This window comes from Ciconia boyciana, chromosome 14, assembly GCF_034638445.1.
Source record: "Ciconia boyciana chromosome 14, ASM3463844v1, whole genome shotgun sequence".
Lineage (NCBI taxonomy): Eukaryota > Metazoa > Chordata > Aves > Ciconiiformes > Ciconiidae > Ciconia > Ciconia boyciana.
The window spans coordinates 14,156,832-14,181,094 of NC_132947.1; the positions used below are offsets into that span (position 1 = coordinate 14,156,832).

Sequence of the window (24,263 nt, forward strand, 5' to 3'; positions counted from 1 at the left end):
AGGGGAAGCAGTGTGAGTCATTTAGAGAAGATGCATGTCACCAGCGGTCTTCTCTACCAGAGATCACCATAGTTGCTGGAGATGCCAGAGCGAGAATTGCTCAGCGCCTGCTCTGGCCAGAGGGGCTGGTGCTACAGCCCAGCGCAGCCCTGCGAGAAGGCTGCAGGGCCAGTCTGGGCACCAGAAACAGGCTGGGCTCGGCCTCTGCAGGCTCCATCATCCTGCTTTGAAGCAGCTTCTTCTAGCCTAGCTGCAGCGCACACTGGTGCCACTAAATTGTTTCTGGTATGTTAGCGAGCTCGGATTTCTCCTCCTGGCTGTGCATGAGACCTGTTTAGTTATCTTCTTGTAAAACACTGCACCCGCCACAGAGGATTTACAATCGTACTTTCAGACACCATATAGTTAAGAAGTAAATGCAAGAAACATAGGTCTTGGCAGGACTAGATAATGGTATTGAGTATAATTCAGTGATCAGAGTCTGTATTAGTCACAAGACACTGAAATAAGATATAGTAGTTTTCTTGTGTACTCAACACAGAACAGTTGTGTAGTACCTCAATAAAACTACAATTGGCAGTGATCTCTCTAAAATAGCAAGCACTGCTCATCAATTTAATGCCTATTTTGCAAGATCCCAGTCCTGCCCAAACAGAAGTCCTCAGGAATTCTGCCATTTAATTGTGATTAAGACATAAACAAATGTGTCCACCCATATAAACATATACACTCACACATTGCTGCAGCATAAATGTCTTTTCATTTTGAAATATATATAGCCTTACAAGGACGTTCCAGTCAATGCAAAAATCCTGCTGCTCCCTACTAACCTTGGGACCCCTGCTTAAGGCAAGTTTAACATCAATTTCCAAATTACATGTATAGGACTGACCATGCAATGAGATAATCTAATGTCAGAGACCACCCTAATGTCTGCATGGAGTCTGTGCCTACCTATGGCAAACCAGATGTTTGTAAGATGGAAAAAAAAGGTGATAAACCAAGCTCAGTGTGCATACAATTAATAATCATGCAGGCTTCTAACACAATTTGAGCACTCACTGAATAATAAAATGCAAAGAAACTGAATCAGAGGGAAAAAGCTCTACCGTTACTGTGCTGTTTTATTTCTCCGGTCACAAGTGAATAGAGTGCATGCTGTGCCTTCCCTTCACAGCAGGGCTGCATAAACCCTAACCATCCGCGGAGCTGTTACGGCAGTTAATGGCTCTACTTGAAGTGGTTGAGACACGGGCTTTTGCACTAAATGTTAAGGGTTCAAACCCTGCTGACGGTTAGCGGAGGGAACAGATACATTTTACTTTCTTAAAATTTACACTGTCACTTACTGCTAACAACTTATTTTTATTGATCAATTTTGAAATAGGGCAATGGAAAATATGCACTGTTGTGCACTCTTTTCTATGGCATCCAGCCATAATTTCAAGCATTACAAGTGTCCTGAACATCCCAAACGTTCATTTTGGCTTTACTGAAAAAACCGTTAACATATTCCAAAAAATGACAGTTTTAAACTGTGTTAGAGAACCTATTTTAGTGCTATCAATTAAATGTTAAAATTAAAGTCTACATATGTCTGCCCAATATCATCCCTACCATCCCTTTATCCATCTTTTTTTCTGACAGCTAGCCTAAGTTTCCTTTTTTTTCTAGAGACACATGCACCTTCTCTTTGCAATGCCTCCTGATTTTAATGCCTTTCATATACTTGTCTGCCTACCTCAAGCCCTCCCTCTGCCCTTACTCAGAAAGAAAACATAAAAACAGCTTTCTTCCTTTATTTTTAGTCTCCTTGCTCTATTAATTCAATTACTTCATTACCTCCATTTTGGTGCAATCTGAAAATAAAAGCCACATTATTGAAGGAGCTTCCCCAGCCACGCAGATAATACTAACAATTATTATAGGGATAGTTCATTTGTAGAACTAATGAAGGTTCTCATTTAAAATGCTCCACAAAGATATTCATGGATATTTAAGATATCCACAAATTAACCACTGCATTTGTAACCCGAACACACACACATACTGGACTGTAGCCATTTTAAAAATTTGCCCTATGAAACTTGTAGAGGCGACACTAAGCTGAATACCTTTTTATTGTTTTATGCATCAGCTGCAGGTCTAAAGAACAAAGCCCTAGGAAGTTCTTTTTTCTTCTTCTCCAAAGCAGTACCTGAAATCTTAGTTGCAATCCGTGTTGTGATGGGTGGCCCAAAGCCCTTGACTGTGCTGGCTTTGATGGTGAATGAATACGTAGTCCCTGGGTATAATCCTACAAAGAGGTGGTGTGTTTCATTCCTTAGTTTGAAGACTTTCCCTCTTTGGCTGGACAGGTCAGCACTGGGATCCAGAGACCCAACGGCCTTGTATGTAATCTGCAAATGAAGAACAAGGAAAGTAAGGTGATAAGGGGCCTTCCTGCACCTGGCCTTTCTCTGCTCCCCTATTTTGCCATCTCTTGAGACTAGACATTGAAAATACAAGGACAGATATTATTCCAGTATCTCTAGTGAGCAGTTCTCTATTTGGATGCTGGCAAACGAACATGACAATTTTTCCAAGGCTTTACTTAGGAAAAAACTAATTTCTTCTCTCCACTAAAACCTCAGCATGTGCTGATTTACAACAAAAGACACAAAGAATTGCTTTTTGTTCCGAGTCTCAGAACTTCTGTAGCCAAACCGGAGCGCACAGCACAACTGGCAGAATTTTCATTAGAATTTCCCACACAATCCCCCACAGCATACAAAAACTTTTGGTGCAAACATGGATACATTTTCCATCAACTATTTTTTCCTTCTGGCAAGCGTCTTTTCAAAAGGCCGCTGAGAACAATGGGAGCCTTTTACTGATAACAAAGGTTTTGGAAGTCTTTTCCTGTGCTAAAGAGAATACGCCAAAATGAAACGTTGAAATGAAATGGTATGTTCAAATGAAATAAATATCATCAAGTCTCTAGATAAAAGCTCTTCTCTTCTCTGAGCTTGTAAGCCAGCTTCTGACATCATTTCCCTCCCCTGTTTTTAGCCTCAGTTTGCAGGTTTACATGCGGTACCGTGCCTGGTTTTCGCCTGACAGATCAAGTCAGCAGGGTTACAGACCGGGAGAGGCATTCCTGAATACACCCACTGCTGGTGCTAACACACCTTTAGAGGAATCCAAGCTGAAAGCACGCCTTTGAAATTCTGCTCGAGCTCCATTACGCTTACCCGTGGCAGCCCTGTTGATACACAGACACTTGCAAGTAAAACTCATGACTTATTTACCAGTCAATTCCTTCCCTGCGTTCCAAATTCAATCCAAAGGCAGCTCAATTTCAACTCAGCTGTCAATATAATATAATGTGCTCCACTGCTCTCCTAACCTTTCCTGATATTATGGGATCCTCGCTTATTTGTAATGAAACACTATGAATAAATCAATGTATGTTAATACACGAAGTCTTCCATTTTTTATGAAGGGCTCCACAAGAATCTAATTCCCAGCTTTGCTGAAAGAGCCTTTGAAAATTTTTAAGTCATTTGCTTTATGACAGGAGGAAAATGTAGCATTTTTAGGAAAAATAAATGTACAATGTTTAAAAAGCGGGGCTTTTAATAATAACAACAGGATAAATAAGAGACAGAGGCTGATGCTCCTGACACCAGAGAAGGGGGTGAGTGTGTGAATCCTATTATTTGGACAGAGAAGAACAATCTAGACAGAGCTGACACCCAAGACGAGGCAGCGTAACAGAGAAGGGCCATGAATTACACCCAGGCCCACAGAGCAGCAAGAAATTACACAAGCAGAACTCTTAAAGGAATTACAGTTAAACACTTGCAGGTGGTTTCACTGAAAACCTACTAACTTTTCCAGGAATTACAACCTGGTTTTAAATTTTTGTTACTTGCCAGAAACCTGAGAGAGAGAGAGAGAGATCTTAGCACAATGGTCATTAAAACAAAAACATTAAGTGCAGGGAGCAGAAATCTTTACACTCGCTCCTTTTCCTTAGGTAAGGTGAGGGCCATGCAATGCAGCGTGGCACGGGGCAGTATTCTGACAGTTCTTATTGCATCAAGGTACTTCAAGGCAAGGGAATCTGTGCAAAAACACCATGGGAGTTAGAGTGAGCATCAAAGACCTTAAATTAAGAGACATGACCCAGTCAGTGCCATAGCCAAATCCGGAAAGAAAAATGTATTTAAACTGTTAGGTTGGAATGAACCAATGCAATCTGTATGCTCTATTTGCAAATCAAGCACTAGAGAAATAGCAATTCTATAAAATTCCAAAGGGGAATCAGCAAAATAGGAGTTTGGGAAAAAGAAAGGGAACTTCCTACTGCTGGGCCACTGAAAACCACATTCACAGGATGGCCAGGTAGTAGCCTATGCAAAATCAGTGGCATTTATTTTCAAGCACATTATGCAGAAGGCTATAAATATAAGTGGAAGATGCACTTGTCCTTGATCTCCATATAAATAAAAGTATTCAGCTACCTTCACCAGTCCTAAAATCACTACAAAAGGAGTTATTTTTCTTCATTAAAAAAACTGTCCCCTTAAGGCAAATAGAGCTAGAAAAGCTTTCAAGAGGGGGGGGAAAAAAAAAGACACGGATTTTTTTTTTTTTTAAATAGTCTTTCTTTTTTCTGTTGACTATAGCAGAGAATATGAGAACAAGAGACCTTAAAACAACCTGGGTCAACTCACAAGAAGCAAGGAAGGAGAAAACTGTACTTGAGAGAGAGTACATCCACGGTTTGAGACTGCAGCATGGTCAATTTTCAGAAAGACTGCTCACTCAAATCAGACTTCAGTATTTCCCCAAACTTTTATTTAGGATCTATAAATTACAGTAAAGAGAGATTCGTGGCATAGCCAAATCGTGAGACTACTGGTTCTGCAGCAGGCTCTCTATTCCAATAGATACGAACCCCGTTAAACCAGGTGATGTGCAGACATTCAGAGAAAGCAATCCTTGTCCCAAAACGTAACAGTTAATTTTAATACATGAACAGTACCTGGATGCAACACAGAGAATAGGAAAACAAGAGTATGAAATTGTGCATGTGGTCCAGTTTCATTCAGTCCATAAGCAGAAATATTTAAGGGACTGGTAAGCAAAACGGTGTCAGCAGATACAGCTAGTTACCAGCTTATTGCTCTCGTCAGAGTTAGCCTCAAGCTCTTCTCTGCTTTCCACAAGAAGAGCTCTGAATGACTGAAGTGGTGAGGAAAGTATATATGGACACTGCCAGGAGAGCCTATGGGCTGCGCACCCACCTCTGCCGATGCCTTTCGTCGTGACCATGATAAAGTGATGTTTTCCGAGTCTCCGTGTTGCCGTTTATAAAATGAGGGCTATTACACTCCTCTACAGAAACATTTTTGTGGTTGAGGGATTCTATGGATTTCTGTGATTGCTGAGTGCTGATGGTTAAGCAGCAAAACCACAGGTGAATCAGATGAAGTAGCCCTAAAAACAGAGCCTTCTATTTGGAAAAGGAGGCAAATTATCTTCCGGCTCCGAAAAAAAAGAATCATTTTCCCTTCCAAGTAAGAGATCTGCCGTTTCTTAGATATTAGTGCTACCCCAAGTGTGGATTAACATCTGAGAGCTCTGTCTCAGCCTGTTCCTCTATGGGCCTCCCAGCAGAGCTAAAGCAGCTGCAACTCCAGCCACAGGGAGAGCTGTTCCTGCCAGCAGAGTCTCCTGGAGCGCTGGTGGCTGCTCCTGCTGCCCTGGCACACCTCCACGCTGTCCAAGCCATAGGCTCCCCATTCAGTTCAGCCACATTTCCCATAGCCAGGAGCATCTCCATTTACTGAAGTTGTTGGTATTTCCTCACTGGAATATCTGAAAAGTGCTACACCCTATGTGTCTGTGTGTACACATGTCTCTGTGCCAGGGGATTTCTCCTATAGAAAGAAAAGACGCTGTAATATATCACTTATACGTTGGTTTTCATGTAAGACACTAAGAAGTTGCCAGTCTTCTCCTTTATTTAAACTAAAAGTTCTGAAGCAAGAGAAATTTCAGGGATCAGACACTGAAAAATTTTCAAGCCGAAAATGGAAATTTCCAACTCTGGAGTAATTTATAAATGCACAGACACACGTCTGGAGAAGAAATATGGCACTTTCCTAGAATAAGAAGGGTGCTGAAAAAAACACCTGCTCTTCTAGTTGGTATGCTGAGTATTTATCTTAATTTCTTGTTCCAAGTGTCAAACCATTTCATTACAAAACAAACAAGAGAGTCTAATCTAGAAAATGAGATGACTCAATCACTAGAAAGCAGCTGTTCTAAATTATTTTAAAATAATCTATTTTAACAACAAGCCATGTCATATAATACTTCTGTATTCTAAAAAAAAAAAACCCAATAATATTAATTTAAACGTTTAAAAACCTAGACAGAAAACAAACAAGAAAATATTCAAAAATACGTTTAAGAATTTCACTCTGATTGAAAATATTGAAAATATTTGGTTTCATTCTGATGCAGAATAAATGCAAATACAAAGATGAGGAAATTTCTCACAAGACTGAAACTCTATGTTTTTTAACCAGCTCCCTGGTTATCTCCTGCGCAGCAGGCAGCTGTCATAAGCTGCAAGTTGTCTTTCCTCTGTAAATTGGAATGGTTGTCCAGAGTTTGCATATGTAACGTGGAGTTTACATATGGGCTCCAGGGTATCTTGATGGTCCCAAGGAAAAGTTTTAGTGGCCAACACTGCTACAGTTCTAATCACAGCAAACACCGGTGCAGGCTAAAATACAGCAAAACCAAGAAATATACATTAATAAATCCTAAATCTTCCTTGGAACCTCCTTCACTGAGTTAACAAAATGGTTCTTAAACTGAAGTAACAACAGCAGTACATTTGAAGTAATCAGAAAGTCAGAAGTCAGATGGCACAGGAACTCAGAGGGATCAAGAATAGCCACGTTCCCCCCAGCACAGGAGGAACGAAACACTGAGCCCAGCACCCACCCAGCTGGACAGGAATTATTTACTCATCAGGTGCACAGATGATTCAAGTCCCTGGTCAACTGTGCAAAATTTGGCTACATGAGTCCAAATTCTTTGTAAAATGTAAAACAGGTCAACAGTACAAGTTCAAGTCCACCGGAAACTACCAAAAAAGGCTTTCTATATTTAATTTCCCAGTGTTCAGTGATACATAATTGCTGTGACAAACTATGGAGAACAAAGTAAGAACAGATCAGCGTAAGAAATGGGATGGTTAGCGAGTTCACCCCTTGTTGTTATTTAAGCAGACATCCGATCTATGCCAGTGCACTCTCAGTCCCCATTAAGCAGAAGCACCCCCTCTTATTCCATCCTCTCTCTTTTTCATCCATTTTAAAAGCTCAGAGTATTAACTCCTTGAAATCACTGAGCACATTCTATGTTAACAACCACAAAGATGAAGATACAATATTGAGAGCATAAGCACAGCTCTTCTCTCCTTCACAGAGCCTAATTTAACACAATTTCTAGGGAAACGTGAACGCTTTGCTAACTGTCATCATCTGTGACTCTAAAACTTCTATTACAACACGAGGACTTACAAAACTTTCATTGTGAAGGGAAAGACCATAGCAGAGGTATTAACTAAACTAGAAAGCACAAAGCTGTTTTCCACTGCAAATCTTCCTTCAGAGGAAAAAAAAAAGTAAAAAAGAGTAAAAAAGCCCCACCCTTAACCCACTTGGATTTTCCCATACCCCACAGGTGTATGGGCAACTGTGTGTCCACACAAGCAAAATGAGATTGTGATACTGGAATATATTATTATACAGCTTCATCGGGGATATCTTGAATATCTCTGCTCAGCCTGAGTATCAGCCACGGACCAGAGCGCAAAAATCTGCAAGGACCTCACAATCTGCTCAAGAAGTTGAATTAACATCCAGCAGTTCACCCTCCCCTTCAGCAGCTGCGCTGTGGCCAGCGCCCGGGTGCTCGCTGAATCTCTGCACCATGCTCAGCAAATGCAGACAATAAGCGAAGCCTGGTGGATTTTACTCCATACTTGCGTGGTGGAGGCGGGGGACTTTGTCCTGTGCCTTTTTAAATAAAGATACCAGTAAGTGTAGTTGAAAACTGGAGGTTAAAAAAAAAATCCTTGTAGAAAAAGGGTACATATTGCTAAAAATGTGATAATTAAACAGTGAAAAGGACCGTCAAGCGATGTGATAAATTACCCTCGGGTTTAGATATTCCTTTGGAAGAATGTATTACGGCACGATCATGAGGCCCTACGCTTAATACAAGAACAAATTGTGATAAAGATCTCATCACTTCATTGCAATGGTCCTGCTTGCCCTCCACTATTAAAATCCTTTGGGAGCCCTGGATGGCTGTTCAAGTTCCCTTTAATCCTCTTAAATAAATAAATTAACAAGATAGAATATTCTGCTCAAATCACGGCTGATGTATCCATTTAGCCTTCCCATACATCTGATACATTCGAGTAAGCTTTCACACTGATGAATAACCGAGTTGTCAGGATTTCATGTGTTCATAACCTTAAAACTGAGGGCAGCAAACTCTAACATCTCAGGATTGAGAGCTTGCCAGTCAAGGCAAAAAAATATGCTCATATGTTTCTTTCCCCAGCAATTGATCCCAGTATACACACCACTTTATCTTATATCTTTTGTCATATAGAATTAATCAACCACGGTGAGCAGAATTTTGCTCTCTACAACCATACTCACCATCAAACATTAGGACTTTAAGCTTCCCCTCTGATTTTAGCAATTGCAGCCTGTTTGAATGCAAATGGTAAGTACTGATGTTAAATCAAACACTACTTTGTAGATACATTATGCAACCTTATATCTATTTTCCATTTTAGTGACAGTCTGCATAGCAGTTTGGCAAAGGCATCTGAAACCTATAAATCCATTACATTATCCCCTACGTTCCCATTGACGTTTTATGGCCCTGTCTTTATAAAACAGCCCATTCTGCCTCTCCATATCCCTCAGACAGCATACAATCCCTAACTTCTGGGGGTGCTTTGGAGCTGACAGGTAGCCTATATATATATCTCTATATCTCTATATCTCTATATCTATATATATATCCCCCCCCTTTTCAGTTAGTAATGCCTCAAGACTGAAACCATCTCTTGCTATGGACAAGAGAGGAGCCAGAACCAGGAACATTACACAGCCACTATACGTACGACTGTGCCAAGGTCAGAAGCTGGGTCTGCAGGGACACCCTGACTAGGGTCTCTCCCTTTACAGAGCCAGAAGAAAGTGAAGCTTTTCCTGACTTATTGCTGTTTTTTGAACTCACTCCCGTCTTGTGAAGCAAGACGTGGAATCAAGGTGTTTTTTATCCACTGGTTCTTATCGCACCGTGCTGCACGCAGGGGCGTGGGGGGTGTGCTGCCTGCAGAAGGGGCCCTGGGAATAAGGATCCCCGGCGACTGTCACGGGTGTCAGCTCCTCCAGCGCGGCCCAGCAAGCGGCAGGCGAGGAGGGCAGCCTGCCCGTCCGCCCAGGACAGCCCGTTAGCTGGAGCCGCACCCCGCGCTAGGGCTGGGCTCGCTTCTCCCCTATCCTGTGGGAACTGCACGCTGCCACCGCCGGCTGGCCTGCCGACAGAAAAGGCTGATATCAAAACGACCGAAATAAGAAAAAGCTGCTGGCATCCCAGAAAATGAAAACCGCAGATCAGTCACAGCTTTAATTCCTTTCTTTTTTGAAGGGGCCCCTCATTTTGAAAACCACTTAACTAGAGAGACATTACTACTTCCCAACTACATAATCCTCTCTTGAATTAGAATCACTTCTATTTAACAAGAAGACAACCAGGCAGACTCGGTGTACAAGCCTGACTTAGTGGTGTTTAAGTCCTACTTAGTGCAGCTTTAGAAAAGCTCAGTGCTCAGCTGTCTGGAGCCCAGCACCAGTGCATTCACAGCCCCCCACACAGCAGAACATCTCCTCGCCCCAGGCTGTGGTCCTGCCTGCCCAGCACCTGCAGGCTGCAGGAAACAGTAACTTCCCCCCTGTGCCTTCCTACGCCACTTGCTTCAATTTCATAACAGGGTCAGCACAAAATTTCACAAACGGATGAGAAAGAAGCTTGTCACAGGCAAAGCGTGACTTTCCAGGGCTCAAAATCATTACGCAATTCATAAGAGTGCAGAGATAAGGCAGTCAGGTATCAGCGGAGAGCGCTGGATGTGTTTCACAGGCTTCAGCACTGCAGATGGAGGGGAGGGGGAACCAACCGAAAGGCTTCACGATTGAAAATACCTTGGGAAACAATAGGCTATTTAGTTTTTAATCTTGCTTTACATATTCCACTCCATGCTCTAATAAAGCCTACAAGCAAACTTCATTTTTCCCCCGTTTCCCAAAAATAAACACAAATAAACTGATGCATTAAAGTCTGACAGAAATATCCTTGAACTCGAAGTTATCCAAACATTTCCTTCATTTCCCGAGTCGCTGCCGCAGGGAAGCAGTGTTCCCCAAGCCAGGTGTTAAGAAGCCATGTGCAACGTGTATTAACCATGCAAATGACTTGTTATGGTGGAAGGAAACCAGCTCCAGCTCATGGTGTCTCCTGGGAATGTTTTCTTTGAATTCAGCATGCCCAGAGGGTGTACAAGGTGAAGGTGTTTTACTGAGCATCTCACTTGCTAACATTTCAGGCATCACTGACCTTCCAGAAATTTTGCAAGGCTTCTCCTCTGTTCATACTACATCTGGATTACTCTCACAGAGTCAACACCGAGTTTCTGAAACATATCTTTCTGAACCCGAGTGTGTATCATTCATAAGATACCTAACATCAAAAGCAGCTTCACATTTCAATGCAAAGAACAGCAAGGAAAAGCCATTCCCAACCACAGCTTTCCCTTCCTACCTTCTAGCTGGACCTGACAACAAGAGAATTAGCAAGATGTTCTTAAAATTATATACGTATCCCTTACGCAGATCAGCCCAGCACCACCAGCGAGCACGATCTGGCTTCTCCCTAGTCACTGCGCACCAGGCTAAGCGATGAAGATTTAACTGCCCCCTCCTCTTCAGTGACATCTCTTAGGGTCTGGAGCACAAGGCTGATGAGGAGCGGCTGAGGGAACTGGGGTTGTTTAGCCTGGAGAAAAGGAGGCTCAGGGGAGACTTTTTTGCTCTCTACAACTGCCTGAAAGGAGGTTGTAGAGAGGTGGGTGTTGGTCTCTTCTCCCAGGTAACAAGTGATAGGACAAGAGGAAATGGCCTCAAGTTGCACCAGGGAAGGTTTAGACTGGATATTAGGAAAAATCTCTTCACCAAAAGGGTTGTCAAGCACTGGAGCAGGCTGCCCAGGGAAGTGGTGGAGTCACCATCCTGGAGGTATTTAAAAGCCGTGTAGATGTGGTGCTTAGGGACCTGGTGTAGTGGTGGACTTGGCAGTGCTGGGTTAATGGTTGCACTCAGTGATCTTAAAGGTCTTTTCCAACCTAAATGATTCTGTGATTCTTAGGATTAGGGCTGAAGCTGGATAACGACTTAGCACTGCCGAATTCAGCCCTGACCACCCAACACCTTCTCCCAGCCTGAAATTTACTTAAGAATGAAAACCAGTTTTTCTTTCCCACAGCCTCTTGCTCTGGGTCATTCTCAGAACCACACTTCCGTGGTAAAACAGCACTGCACAGACAACTACCAGACGTTTTAAGAAGCTGATGCAACACAGGGAGTAAATTACAAAGTAGCATCACTGTCAGCTGAAATCCAACAGCGAAGAGCAGCTAGAGATTCATGAGACAGAGCCCAAACTTTTCTTACACTGATTTTTCTGCAAAAATCTTTGCCTTCTGGTATTAATTGAATATTTAATCTTGGCAAAACTGCAGTTTCAGCAGACAATTAAAGACCTTTTCTTTTGCCTTCCAAAGGTGAAACATAATAGTTATTTTGTAAGTAGCTTATTCCTCCTGCTACAGAGATTCTGCTCCAGGTTCCCAGCCACATGAAAACTGGCCCAGTCCCCGCTCCTGTTCACAACATCACCGTCCGCTAACACTTGCCACTTACATTTCCAAGGCTGCTTTCAAGCAGAGTGCAAATCATAAACAACCAGGGCTCTGGATGTGGGCTATACGCTTGATTTCAAGTTCAAAGCTGAGACTGTCAGAGGTAGAGGACTAGCTCTGTGTTTTTATATCAAAACATGCAAATATTTTATCTAGCTCACCTCCATCTTCACATTGCAGCACAAGTCTTGCTTGGGTGTGAAAGATAAGACATGAGTAACATAAGGAACCCCTTCTTTTCCACATCTATTACCAGAGCTGCTTATTTGCTTGAAGGGAACAGGAGAGGGGCACAATCCCTCTTCAACACCCCTCTTGCTGTTGCATGCTGTGCTTTTTTCAGGAGTGCAATATTACAGACTGTATTCCCCCTGATTGCTTGAGGTGACCTCTGCCAATATGGTCAAATCAACCTATAGGCAATACAATAAAATAAATCTTTCTGGATGTAGGCTTAGGAAAGCAGGAGTGCTTCCCAGTGCGTGGTTTTCAGCATGCATCCCACCTGCCCCGACTGCGTGCTGCGATGGAAAGGGAGGCACACAGGCAGGGAGCAACCCCTGTACCATCCAGGGATGCTGGGTTAGAAACAATAACAAGTGGTAAAGCCTCAATTCATTTCATAAAACAAACTAAAGCACGCACTTCTTTCATCACCTGACTGAAACAGGTTATCACACAGGAGGCGGAGGGGAAAAAGGTGTCAGATCAGTGAATTCAAACAAGGTGCATATTCACAGCTTCTACAAAATGATCAACCCTGCAGCAGGCAGAGCATGACTAACACAGAAGCAAAAGCAGCACGGACTGGTCAGATCACAGCTTAAACCCCAAACCACGCCACGTGAAAAGTCTTACAAAGGTCTTGATATTTGTAAGGAACAAAAATTGTAAGAAGCCTGGCTACACACCTGAATACACACCAGCAAGGTATTACCGTCGGTAAGAATACTTTATACAGTACAGCAACTGGAAGCGCCTAAGCAAATGTTTTGAGCCCAGCAAACCACTCAAACACACATCTAGCTTCCTTTACTGCCAAGGGAATTTTAAGTGCACGTCTGCATGCCCATCTCAAAAGCAGAGGATAAGTGAATCAAGCCCACAGCTGCATTCTTATCCTAAGATCAACCTGTGAAAACTCACACAAAAAATTAAAAATTCATCTTCAATGAAGGAATCGCAAAGCACTAAGGATCAGAACTCACTTGTAAATCAGTTCTGACACAATGCAGGACTCGAATGTTTGGCCTATCTTTCCTCTTTCACACAAGCATCCCTAAATCAAACTTTATTTTTACATGTTGATTTTTTGGTACTTCCTTTTTTGCCTGGATCTTTCAATTTTCAGACTTAGATCAAAACTGAAAACACTGGCATCTCAAACACCAAATAAAACGTGTAAGAGTTGTCATGCTTTGATAACCATTAAATAATCTGATTGCCTATACCTCGCCATGCTCTTCATACGCTATTATCTTCTAAGATGAGTTTGCCATAGCACGCCAGAAGGGCGGAATGCATTACAATGGAAGGTACGACCATTTTTTGGCATCGTGTGTTAAAACAATGACTCTGACCGCACGTTTTACAGCTGTCTCTCAAGTTATGCCATCAAGTTGTCCCAACTTTGCATTTTTCTCACCAGAAAGATTAAAAAGCAGCTGTATGGAGTAAGTGAAGGGTGGAAATAGGCTGTGCAATTTCCAAGCCCATTTTGCTATTTTTTAAATTAATACCTCCACGCTTTCTGTCTAGCATAGTTCCCAGAAATATAGGCTGGCCAGTTGCAAAGATTTTGAAAACTGCTTTGTGACAAATTTGGCCTTACGAAACAGAAGGGAAAACAACCCAGCTCCCCCACTAATGCACACCTGTCATAAATAAGAGGGCAAGAAATTCTTCCTGAAGCCAATGTAAAAATCTTTGTTTTAACGTTCTAAGTAATAGCAAATAAATCCACCTGAACTGCTTCAGCCAGCAAAAAAGCTGAGTTGCTTCTGCAATGTTCTAGCAGAAAAATGGTCAGCTTTGCAGCTAGATAACAGAGTGAAGAAAATACATTTTTATATGCAAAATATTTGCTTGGAATTTAGTGGTTAAGATGCTGTCTTGCATATTAGTATTTATAGCAAGATGGAACATATTTTCCTGAGTAGCTCTGCAAAAGGAGACAAGGTTGAAATTCTCATGAATATTACTTAGCTGTTTACGTAGCTGTAATTTGAAGACCATACCTGCGGCCTGATCTTGCTCTAACAGCACCATGAAACGTCAGGGCGCGGGCCCACCTCCCAGGCACAGATTTGGGGAAACAGAGGAGGAGAGGGCAGGCCCTGATGGTGTTGGTACCACAGCAGGGTTACGCTGGGGACGCACCCCACCCTCTGTGCAATGTCTTCTCCCCTGAAATGGAGGGAGGACGCCAGACAGGGAAGACCTGTGAGCCAAGCAGCTCACGATAGCTGCATTAGGAAGAGCATTAGGAAGCCCTGCAGCTGCATGAACAAAAAGAAATACCACCACGGCTGAGGCATCAACCCTTGCCAGGGTGCGACGTGCCCCCACGTTTGCAAGCACCTTTGCGAGGCGCGGATGTGGGGCAGGCAGGGGAGCTCCAGCGCGGGCGGGACCAGGCTGTGCCGGAGCACCGGCTCCGGGGAGGGGGCAGGAACAGGCACCCCACCGCAGCACAAACCCTGCTTCAGAGCCGTGCGGAAGCTCAGCCCGGGGGGCAAGCAGCCTACCGCCCCTCAGTCCCAAAAATGTTTTCTGACAATCTTTCTACATCTCAACTATATACATTTCGTATCATCTAGACCTTAAAGGATTTATCCTATGTTTTCATTTGAAAAAGCCATTCAGTTCCCCTAGAACCATGAATTCCTAATCATCATATAACATCCTCCCTCTTCCCACCCTTGCTGGGAAGTTCCTGCTCCCTTTCTCACTCAGGAGCATATGACTTTACACTGTGGTTTTGGTTTTCACCCTAATCAAAATATTTCATCAGAAAGAACGAATCTTGTGCCTGATATATCAGGGCCTTTAAAGAGACTTCACAGTGTTTACACCCAGAGGGCTTTCGTTTGTGCACAGACTGTTTATGACTTTTGCTGAATAAAGTCACTGTTGCTGGTTTCCTCTTGAATAAATCCTGGGCCTGATTTTCTAATGTCCTGAGGAGAGTCCAAAGTCAGAAGAGAGCTGGAAATCCTCTATCACCTTGGAAAAACAACATGCCTTATTCCTAGCGACATAACTGCTTTAGAGCAAATAACTGGGATATAGTTTTTGCAGATACATTAGGTACTACATGAATAAAATCCTATTACTATTGCAGAAGAGGTCATCTCCAATCAGGTTTCCTGCAGTAAGTTTTCTGGTTTATTCACCTGAACTGTATTTTCACAAAAGCCAGAGGCTGTAAAATGCATGGTATATAAAGCAAGTTAAAAATTCCTACCAAAAAAAGGTTTCAATTTTTTTTAAGTGACTTCCCACACAAAGGTGTCTCTGAGCTATCCATTAGCTGAAAGTGAGATGCGTCTCACCGAACAACTAAATATTATTTGTAGAGGGAAAAAACATGCAGTAGCCTAAGTGCAGAAAATGTGTTCCAAAGTCCGAAGCTGAAGCAACATTCCCCCCGATTCCTCATAGTGCTGCAGTATCAGCGGGGGCATCTCACTCCCCTGTGCCCAGGACACTGGAAAGAACTGGCCAGACAGGGTTGTTCAGAGGACAGGACGTAAAAAGCAAGTGCCCACTAGCCTCTTGCCCACTGAAAAACTGTGAAAAACTTGTACCATGATCCATCTCTCCCTGTCATGTTCTATTTGTAGCTGCTTTCTCTAGGCAGAAATGCTGCTGTTCCCTGTGACTCTCCATTCCCACCAGACAGACAATAGAAAAACCATCGTATGACGGCCACATAACTTCTCTTCCCCATCACAGATGTCACCCTGGTTCTCCTGAGTGCTGGTACCTCACTCACCCACTCTGAGTTACTGAACTAGGATCCCGGACTTATTTTGAGGCTTGGTGTAGCCTCTGTTCATCACTGCACAAGGTGGACGGCTCCAGTGAGAAACTTGAGCAGAGCAAATGCAAAAGCAGTTTATTTTCAAACACTGAAATCCTGCTTTCTTCAGATGTAACTGCCTGGTCAAGAGAGAGGGACACGTGTCCAAATAGGCAAGTCTGAGAACTGCAGTGAAGGCCACACACAGAGCACTGGGAGCGGAGGCTGATTCATTTTGTTCGCACAGGGACAAACTAAAGCCAGCTTTAGACCCTTCTCCCCACGTTACATTGATTTTTGGTTTTTTATTCAATTTGAGAAAATACGGGCATTCACTCAAACACTGACTAGCACAGAAATAACTGTATTACGTGCATTATGGTACATTTTACGTTGTAAGGGTTTTTTTCAGCTGTATTATATTGTTTTCTGAACGCACATTGTGGAGACCACATGAATGAAAAGTGAACTGTTAAGATCTCTAGATACCTCTCAACTCCAATTCTGGTTTTATGGTCCTGTAATCAACTTCCAATCCACATGAAAACACTTCTGTTGCACTTCTAAAATGTTTTGCGAAACTCTTGGTATAATACACTTGCTGTACTCCATTGCATTTGCTTGCTCTTGAGTTCAAAACAAGAGTGAAAAAAGGTACATTTCTGTTCTCTTTTTTAATGGTCTGTTGGATTTTCCTTTTACTTCATTTGTAGGAATACAGTCAACCATAAATTGTGTCCATTGGATAAGCCAATAGATTGGCTCAATCTCCTTTTTTTTGTTCTCCACACTAGCAGCAATATTCCAAGCAGTCTTCACTCCACCCCTCCTTTTTATCACCAAATTCCTTGTGATGCTCCAAACATTGTTTGGATTGGTTTGGGTTGCATTAAAAGGCATCATAGTTAAAAGAGTCTCAGAAGGCAAAGTTTAAAATAGTCCAATTTATTGTTCCAAATCCCCCCTTAGGATGATCTAGCTCTGCTGCTTCTTTCCCTTTCACTAATGAGCTGTAAAATCAAGCACCAAGCTGTCAGATGACTGCGACTAGCTCCATCTCTGCTTCGTAAATAAGAAGCAAAATCTCTGTAAAAACTGTACCTCAACTCTTCGGTCCTCCCTGCTGAAGCCCTCCACCTTGGCAAGGATCTGATCCCTCCTGGCCTCCACGAGCACCCGTGGGAACTTGCACTACCTCTGTCCTATTTGGTGCAATTACCTCCCTCCCCTCCCTACCCCCAGCTCTTGACGTGTTTTGAGGGGGCAGAAGCAGAAGAAAACAGCTTGGCTTCTCCCTGACACTGTCACATAGTGCCAAGAAAAGCCACGTTGCCAACACCACTGCTGTGCCAACGTCTGGACGCAGAGCTGGAGGGGGTGGTGGACAGGCAGAGCAGCGGCACCTTGATGAGCAACCAGAGGAAGCCAAGAGTTTTTAACTTGTCACGGTGAGGAGGTGAACGAGGTTAATTGCCGCAGATGTAGACTTAAGCTTTGCATGCTGGGAATCACAGAATAAAACTAAACTTGAAAGGCTCAGGCACTTTTCAAAATGTACTTCATTAGGTTTCTATTGTAAAGCAAAATTAGAGGACCACAGAACAAGAAACAGTGGATATTTTCTCTGAAGAAGAAGAAAATATTTTCTCCCTCTTCAAGGCATTTCTTTTAGTACTCTCCCCCACACTGTCCAATATTTCCAAAAACTGCAACCCAAAGCAATGCCTCCTACACAGCAAGATGACTGCAGCGGGGCAATGGGAGCAAAAGGCAGGAAGAACCCCCTCAGGCTCTGAATCCAGGCTTTTGCAACCCCAGGCGACTATGTAAAGGACACTTAGCCACAGTGATTCATGCAGCAGCTCATTCTAACACCACCCTCTCCTCCACTCATCCAGAGTACACTTTCCAAATCCTGACATCAGGTTTTATTCCTCTAGACACTTGACACTCTGCAGGGTATTTTAAAGGTGACTAAGAAAAACAAGCCAGCCAGGATAGTTAAATTTGCTGTACAGTGGTCTGCACCTGCATTAAAAAAAAAAATCAGGGGAAGGAAGTAGTCCAGGGGCTTCCACAAATCAAAAATAGGTAGAGTATGTACACATTCCTGTAGGGCTCACAAAAAAGGCTTCAAAAATCTAAATGACAACGTTAGAAAAGGTATGTCTATTTGTGGTCAAGCCTGAGCTGCTGTAACCTCAACACAAAAGCCCTTGATTAGTGCAGGCCTATATTTTCTGATAGTCTCAAGTGATTCATGGTTTCAACCTCAAAGCCTATAGTGGTTCAGCCCCAAAGAGCATAAAAATAATTGCTTCTTATTGGACATATCAAAGCTGCAAATGCAGTATTTTGTGCCAGGTTCTTCTAGCCTGATTTAAAGATTTTACAGACCCCTTATAGGAGTTCTCCAAATCCAGTACATCAGCTGAAAGATGGCAATAGGTTTAAAAACAGAAACGTAGAAACATTATGTTTAGCCGTACCTAAAAGGTAAATAAAATACCTTCAGGTGGCTACTGCCTAAACTTACCCTGAAAAAAATACCAGAGTATTTTATAGAAGGAAAAGGATCCTACATTGACATTTTGAGCTTGCTACAAAGTGTAATTTAAATAGACTTACCAGCTGCTCCTGGACTTACTATAATATTAGTGCCTTTTACCAACAAGCAATCAGACTCTGAATAGTAATAATAAGAATGTGAATTTGAATGTGGCTTAGGCTCCTAAGTATAAAACATGAGTAGGGTAGCACCAAAATGTGGCAAATTAGAGTGCAGACACCTGGTCCTGAAAAGTCATGCAGAAAACTTAGTTTACACTGCTTCTCCTTGTTTCTTATTAAAATAATTTGGAAGCTTGAAAGTGAAACAGATTTATGAATTCACTAGGGAGCCGGAGAGAGTCATCACACAGTAATGGAAAGGCAGATTTTTTTATTGATTCAAATTAAGGGTAATTTATTGAAAAAAAGCCATGATTTGCATGAAAGACGTTGCCTAAAGACACAGCAGTCTAAGAGTGTTTTGATATATTTTACACATATACACACACACAGACTGTTCAGTGCTGCTCTGCTAGCAGAGGGAATTAGCTAGCAGTACTGCTATGCAGTCATTTCTTTAGTTTATGATCGCCCAGCAAGATAAAACCAATCGATCATCAGACTTTGCTCTGAGATAACTCAATCCTTAGGCACTTCAAGAGAAGCCTTTCCCCTCTTTTAATCTATGATGAGCAGTCTGGTCATTCTTATCCACTCTGTCCCTCCCAAGCAATAACACCTAATCGTCCTACGGCTTCAGTACGTCCCAGGACCCCTCGTCAGCTGTCTTTGTCCTTATGGGAAATCTGAGGTGCCTTTGTTGCACAGTTCTTAGCCCTGGGAAACAGAGAGCAAATGTGAACTATTCCCAGGGAGTTCAGGTTACCACAGAGGATGTTTGAGTGTAGGTCTTGGTCCCAGAAGTATTGGTGTTTTCTATATCAAAACCACTTACCAAGGGAAGCCTACTGCTTCACGGGGAGGCTCAAGTCTTCCAGGTTTGGTGTTTCTCAAACTTAGATCTGAATCTTCAACAATAACCTAGACAAACTGTGGTGCTAGAGAGATTACAGCAGGCTTAGAGAATCTCCGAGGCACTTGTTGGGTCCCTCCACAAATGAACACAGCAACATTTTCTAACATTTTCCTAACATTCCTAGCATTTAGATGCTTTGTCTCCTTTTCAGTGCCAGGTTCCCTACAGCCAGAGTTACAGGGACAGTGCCACGGGCTGCAAACACCAGGATTCAAGTGGAGTGCCAGTAGGACCAGGTAGGCATAGCACTGGTGATCAAGAACAGTATTTCTTTCCTCATCCTCCTCAGCTGTGGCATGGAGCAAGATTCCCAAGCGCTCCTACCACCATCGACTCCCCTAAGCAAGCTACTGGAACACTGGATTGCCTTCCCTGGCTCTTGGTATGACAAGCCCATTTCACATGGAGCTCCTCACTACAAAGCATTCATGTTTATGAGAAAATTTGTTGTGAATAAATGAGTGTAAAACACCAAAAGAAAGGCACGTTGTATCTACCTGCCTTCACCACGTTACCTTGCTGTTGTTACTGCTGTCAGACCACAAGCAAATTTATCAGAAAATTAGTCTCCACGAACAGGCTATTTGTGTAGCATACTGGGCATGCATGCAAGTTATTGATCTCAGTAAGCTAAATTTTCACAAGGGACTTAAGCCAGTTTCCATTTGCGTGTACATGCTCTGAATGCTCAAGGATTTGACAGAAGCAATTACTCTCCCCGAGCCACAGAGTGGCTCCTTTGAACAGACTCCTAAGTTTCCATTTTGCCATTTGCATCCATACAGTTTAATACCAGAGAAGCACGTAAACAGGAATGTTAGCTTTATGAAAATCTGACTTTTGGGTGAACTGCTCTGTGGAAAACAATAGTAAAAAGCAGGATCCAACGTAAATCTTACAGCGAAGGGAAAAAAACCCACTTATTACATGACTAGGAAAACTGCATGAAATGCTGAGGAGCCTCTTACAAAGGCAAATTATCCCATGGCATAGATGGCAAAGGGATCATTTATGTTCCCAGTTCGTAAAAGCAGCAATTAATACAGCTAGAGAAAATGTAAAATTTAATGAGTAACTGAAGTGTTCAAACAAACTGCTGGTTTAATAAAGCTGAATGACAGGGCCAAAGTGTTGGGAATAAAATCCCAAGGTTCTGTTAGCAGAGAGAAAATTCATGGGTTGAGTGAGAAGAAGAAAAGGTGATTTAGCATCAAACGAAATAATTACTCTTCAAATGAATAAGAATTAAAATGAACATTTATATTATCTTTTCTTCCCCTCTGAATGTCTCCAAAACTCAAATTTATTTTAGTTTACATACTTAGCTAATTAAAGCTCTAAAAATAATATAAATTTTTATGGGCCATTTCTGGAGAAAACTAGCATAACTTAAAACAGACCCAGGCACTTTGATTATTGCATCAAGTTTCTATTAGTTTTCACGGTGCAATAAATTTTTAAAAAATTGCCTCCTGCTGATCTAATTATGATTCTATTTTTAAGCAATTTTTAAAAATTAGAAATGTATTGCAGACTTTCATTCTTAATGGCTTAAATTTAATAAAAAAAATGCATTGAAGTTGGCAAAGAAAACACTGAACCAAATTCTCAGCTGATTTAAAAAGGAAAACCTTACGGAAGTTGGAGTTAGTGGAGTCGGGCTGTTTGTAGGGGCTGGTCATTTTGCAGAAACCCCAATCTCTCCACCTGCCAGCCTCACAAATTCACTTTTCACTCACAAGGACCAAGGCTGGGTCCAACTCTTTTCATGTCTCACTAATGTTGGCTAAGCAGGCCACATCCGACCCCCGAGTCTTTTTTCAAACCCTGTTTCTTTTAATTGAGTCACACAAACCCATTGTGACCAGTACATGATGAAGAGCCCTAGGGGGGCATGGGACACTGCTGTAGAGCACTGGTTGTGTACGGCTAGCCAGTTTTAACTCCTCACAACATGAAGCTAAAATATCCATGAACAAGACAGGTCTACTCCCTCCAGAAAGCTTTCACAGTCATGTCTCATAATTGCATCTACTTTCCCCGACGACGTTCACCTGCTACATATGGGCTACATACTGTCACTAGTAGATCCATAGAGAGCCACTATTCATAACTTGGATTCTGCAGGTCCAAATCCTCATGTGGCTATTAGAATTAGAATGGTGAGACGGATCTAATCACAGCGTGCCTAGGACAGCATTGTACAAGTCAAGATGCAACGTGAAAACATATCCATCATGGAATCCGACTGACCCCAAAATGCCGACAATGTTAACAGAAGCAAGACAGGCCAGAATTACTCTTTGGAAACTCTTTCGAAAAGTACCACTTTGCATTCAGCATGTCATCGTAACCTCAGGATACCTCCCAAAATAAGAAGCAATGCTCCTATAATTAGGATACAGCTAAGCATTTTCATTCCAGGTATGTTTATCACGTTAGAAGTATGGTACAATGAGTACTCTAAGTGAGAAGAGAAGTAATGCAAGTACAAGAGCACAAGCTACACTCTGACATGAAGTCATTATTTTATAGTCTCTGATGTCTGCATGACCTGCTGCTCACAAAATTCATCTGCAGGGAGAGCACCCTTTCCACTCCTACAGCAACGAGGACCTGCTTAGTTTCAGATACTGGCAGGTATGTGGGCTTTTTGTTCACCCTTTTTTCACTCTCAAGCACAGTTACTTTTATTTTCACTATCACGTTGACAAAAATCAATGAACTGAGAACATGGCTGCTAGAAGCACTTATGTTAGAAACACCTGGATACAAGATAAGGTCCCCTGCACAGACTCTCCCTTTGCAGTATCTGTAACACCCAAAAGAGGCTAAAGGAATAGTACCATTTCCAAGGAATGGTACTGGCCAGCAACCACAGCTGCAAACCAGGAAACAAGGAAAGAAAAACCAGCTTTGGTTAAGAGCCAAGCAAAACCAATGATCGAACTCCAAGTCCACTTTATTAGACAGGTCTATCATTGTAATTATTTAGAACTTGGATGCAGAGGCACCCAAAAACTCAATAGCCAAGGCTGTTCTTACAGTGTATCTATTCTGAACGAAGGTGGTGACCCCAGAAATCTCTCTAGAAGTCAGATTTAAATAGAGTTTCACATAGACATCTGCAAAGAGATTCAAGGTTCTTGAGCTACAAAAGTATATCTAGCCATCAACCGAGTTTCCAAACTCTTTAACAGAAGGCAGGCACCCATCAGCTCTTAGGTGGTCATCCCTTGTCCCTTCCTCAAATGCATGACATTGGCTCCTTAATGTAGGAGGTTCTTAGCAGTGATGTTAAGCTTCATTTAATAGCAGAAGATTGCAATGATACCTAGCAATAGTCCCATCCACTGAAGCATATTTCTCTCTAGGGACTTTAGCGTGAAAAGGAAAAGCTGTTGAACAGAAGGCAACATATCTTCCCCTACATTTAAATCCAGGGACATACCTGCTTGCAATGGCAAGAAGTAGAAAAAAACAAGTGCCACCTCAGAGAAGAGCTCTGTCACCTCATCTGTTACCTTCTTCAACAAAATAATGGCTCTCTGAGGGGCAGACAAGGCTCAATGGGTTGTACCAGATTGTAGTGCATTTAGCTGCTGGCAATATTTAGAAACAGTAGAGTTTACATGCAGAAATATTTATGAACAGTAAATTTAGAGGTTGCTAAAAGCTGTACTAACCATGTCACAGAGTACACTGCCCAACTCCTACATCCCCTTAGGTCAGAAGAGGATGCAGAGGAAAGTGTTCTTCCCATAAATTATACTTGTCCTGCTTCCGTATGAAGTCCCAGAAACATCAGCAGCAGGAGCAGGAGCTCCCAAATTTTCTGAAGGTAACTAAATGAAAAATGAAATGCACCTCTATCTTCTGAAATGCCACCTTTCTCTTCCAACAGTTGTGAGGGCGCATGAAAATTAATTCAAAGCTGTTAATTGCTTTTACAATAATTTTATTTCACTCTGCTTATTTGGGGAGAGAGGCAAGACACATGCATTGCACGTGACGGAAACACTTGAGTGCTCAGGGACAACATACCAGCATTTTGCTGTAAAGACACGCAGCAAGCAGGTCTCCTAATGAGATCAATATAGTACAACAGTAACATTATTGGTTAAGAGTTTCTGTTGGTTTTCTCACCTACACTGACACAGCACCTAAGTTCAGAAAAGACCTGTAACAGACTTGTGAAAACCCTGACAATCTCCTGACCAGACAGCAATCCAGCCAATCTTATCCCGGACTCAACCTGCAAACAGCCCAGTAACATAGAGATCAGCAAACACAGAACACATTCTCTTAACCACCTACAGATAGACCTACACACAGACTGTTTGGTAAGAGTGTAAAAACATTGCTGTCCTGCTCTGTACTTACTATTGGTACAAAAAGGAGGCTTTATCCAAAAAAACAGATGCTGTCATTCTTAAAGGACCTGCTGTGCACAGCAACAACTGGCAGAGTACTTTATTTCTATGCTTATCTAATTTGAGACAACACTGAAAATCCTGTGTGGAACTGCAAACAGGTACAGACGCGTGTTCAGCTTCAGCATGTTTCGAATCATCTACCAAAAC

At 42.3% G+C, this 24,263-nt stretch overlaps 1 protein-coding gene across 1 annotated transcript in view; it reads right to left on the reverse strand.

The window, feature by feature from the left end:
* PTPRT (protein tyrosine phosphatase receptor type T) overlaps nt 1–24,263 on the reverse strand; it is a 464,744-nt gene that overhangs the window by 113,922 nt on the left and 326,559 nt on the right. Inside the window, exon 10 of the mRNA XM_072878971.1 lies at nt 2,198–2,399. Coding sequence (XP_072735072.1) covers nt 2,198–2,399 — 202 coding nt within the window. The remainder of the gene's footprint in view (nt 1–2,197; nt 2,400–24,263) is intronic.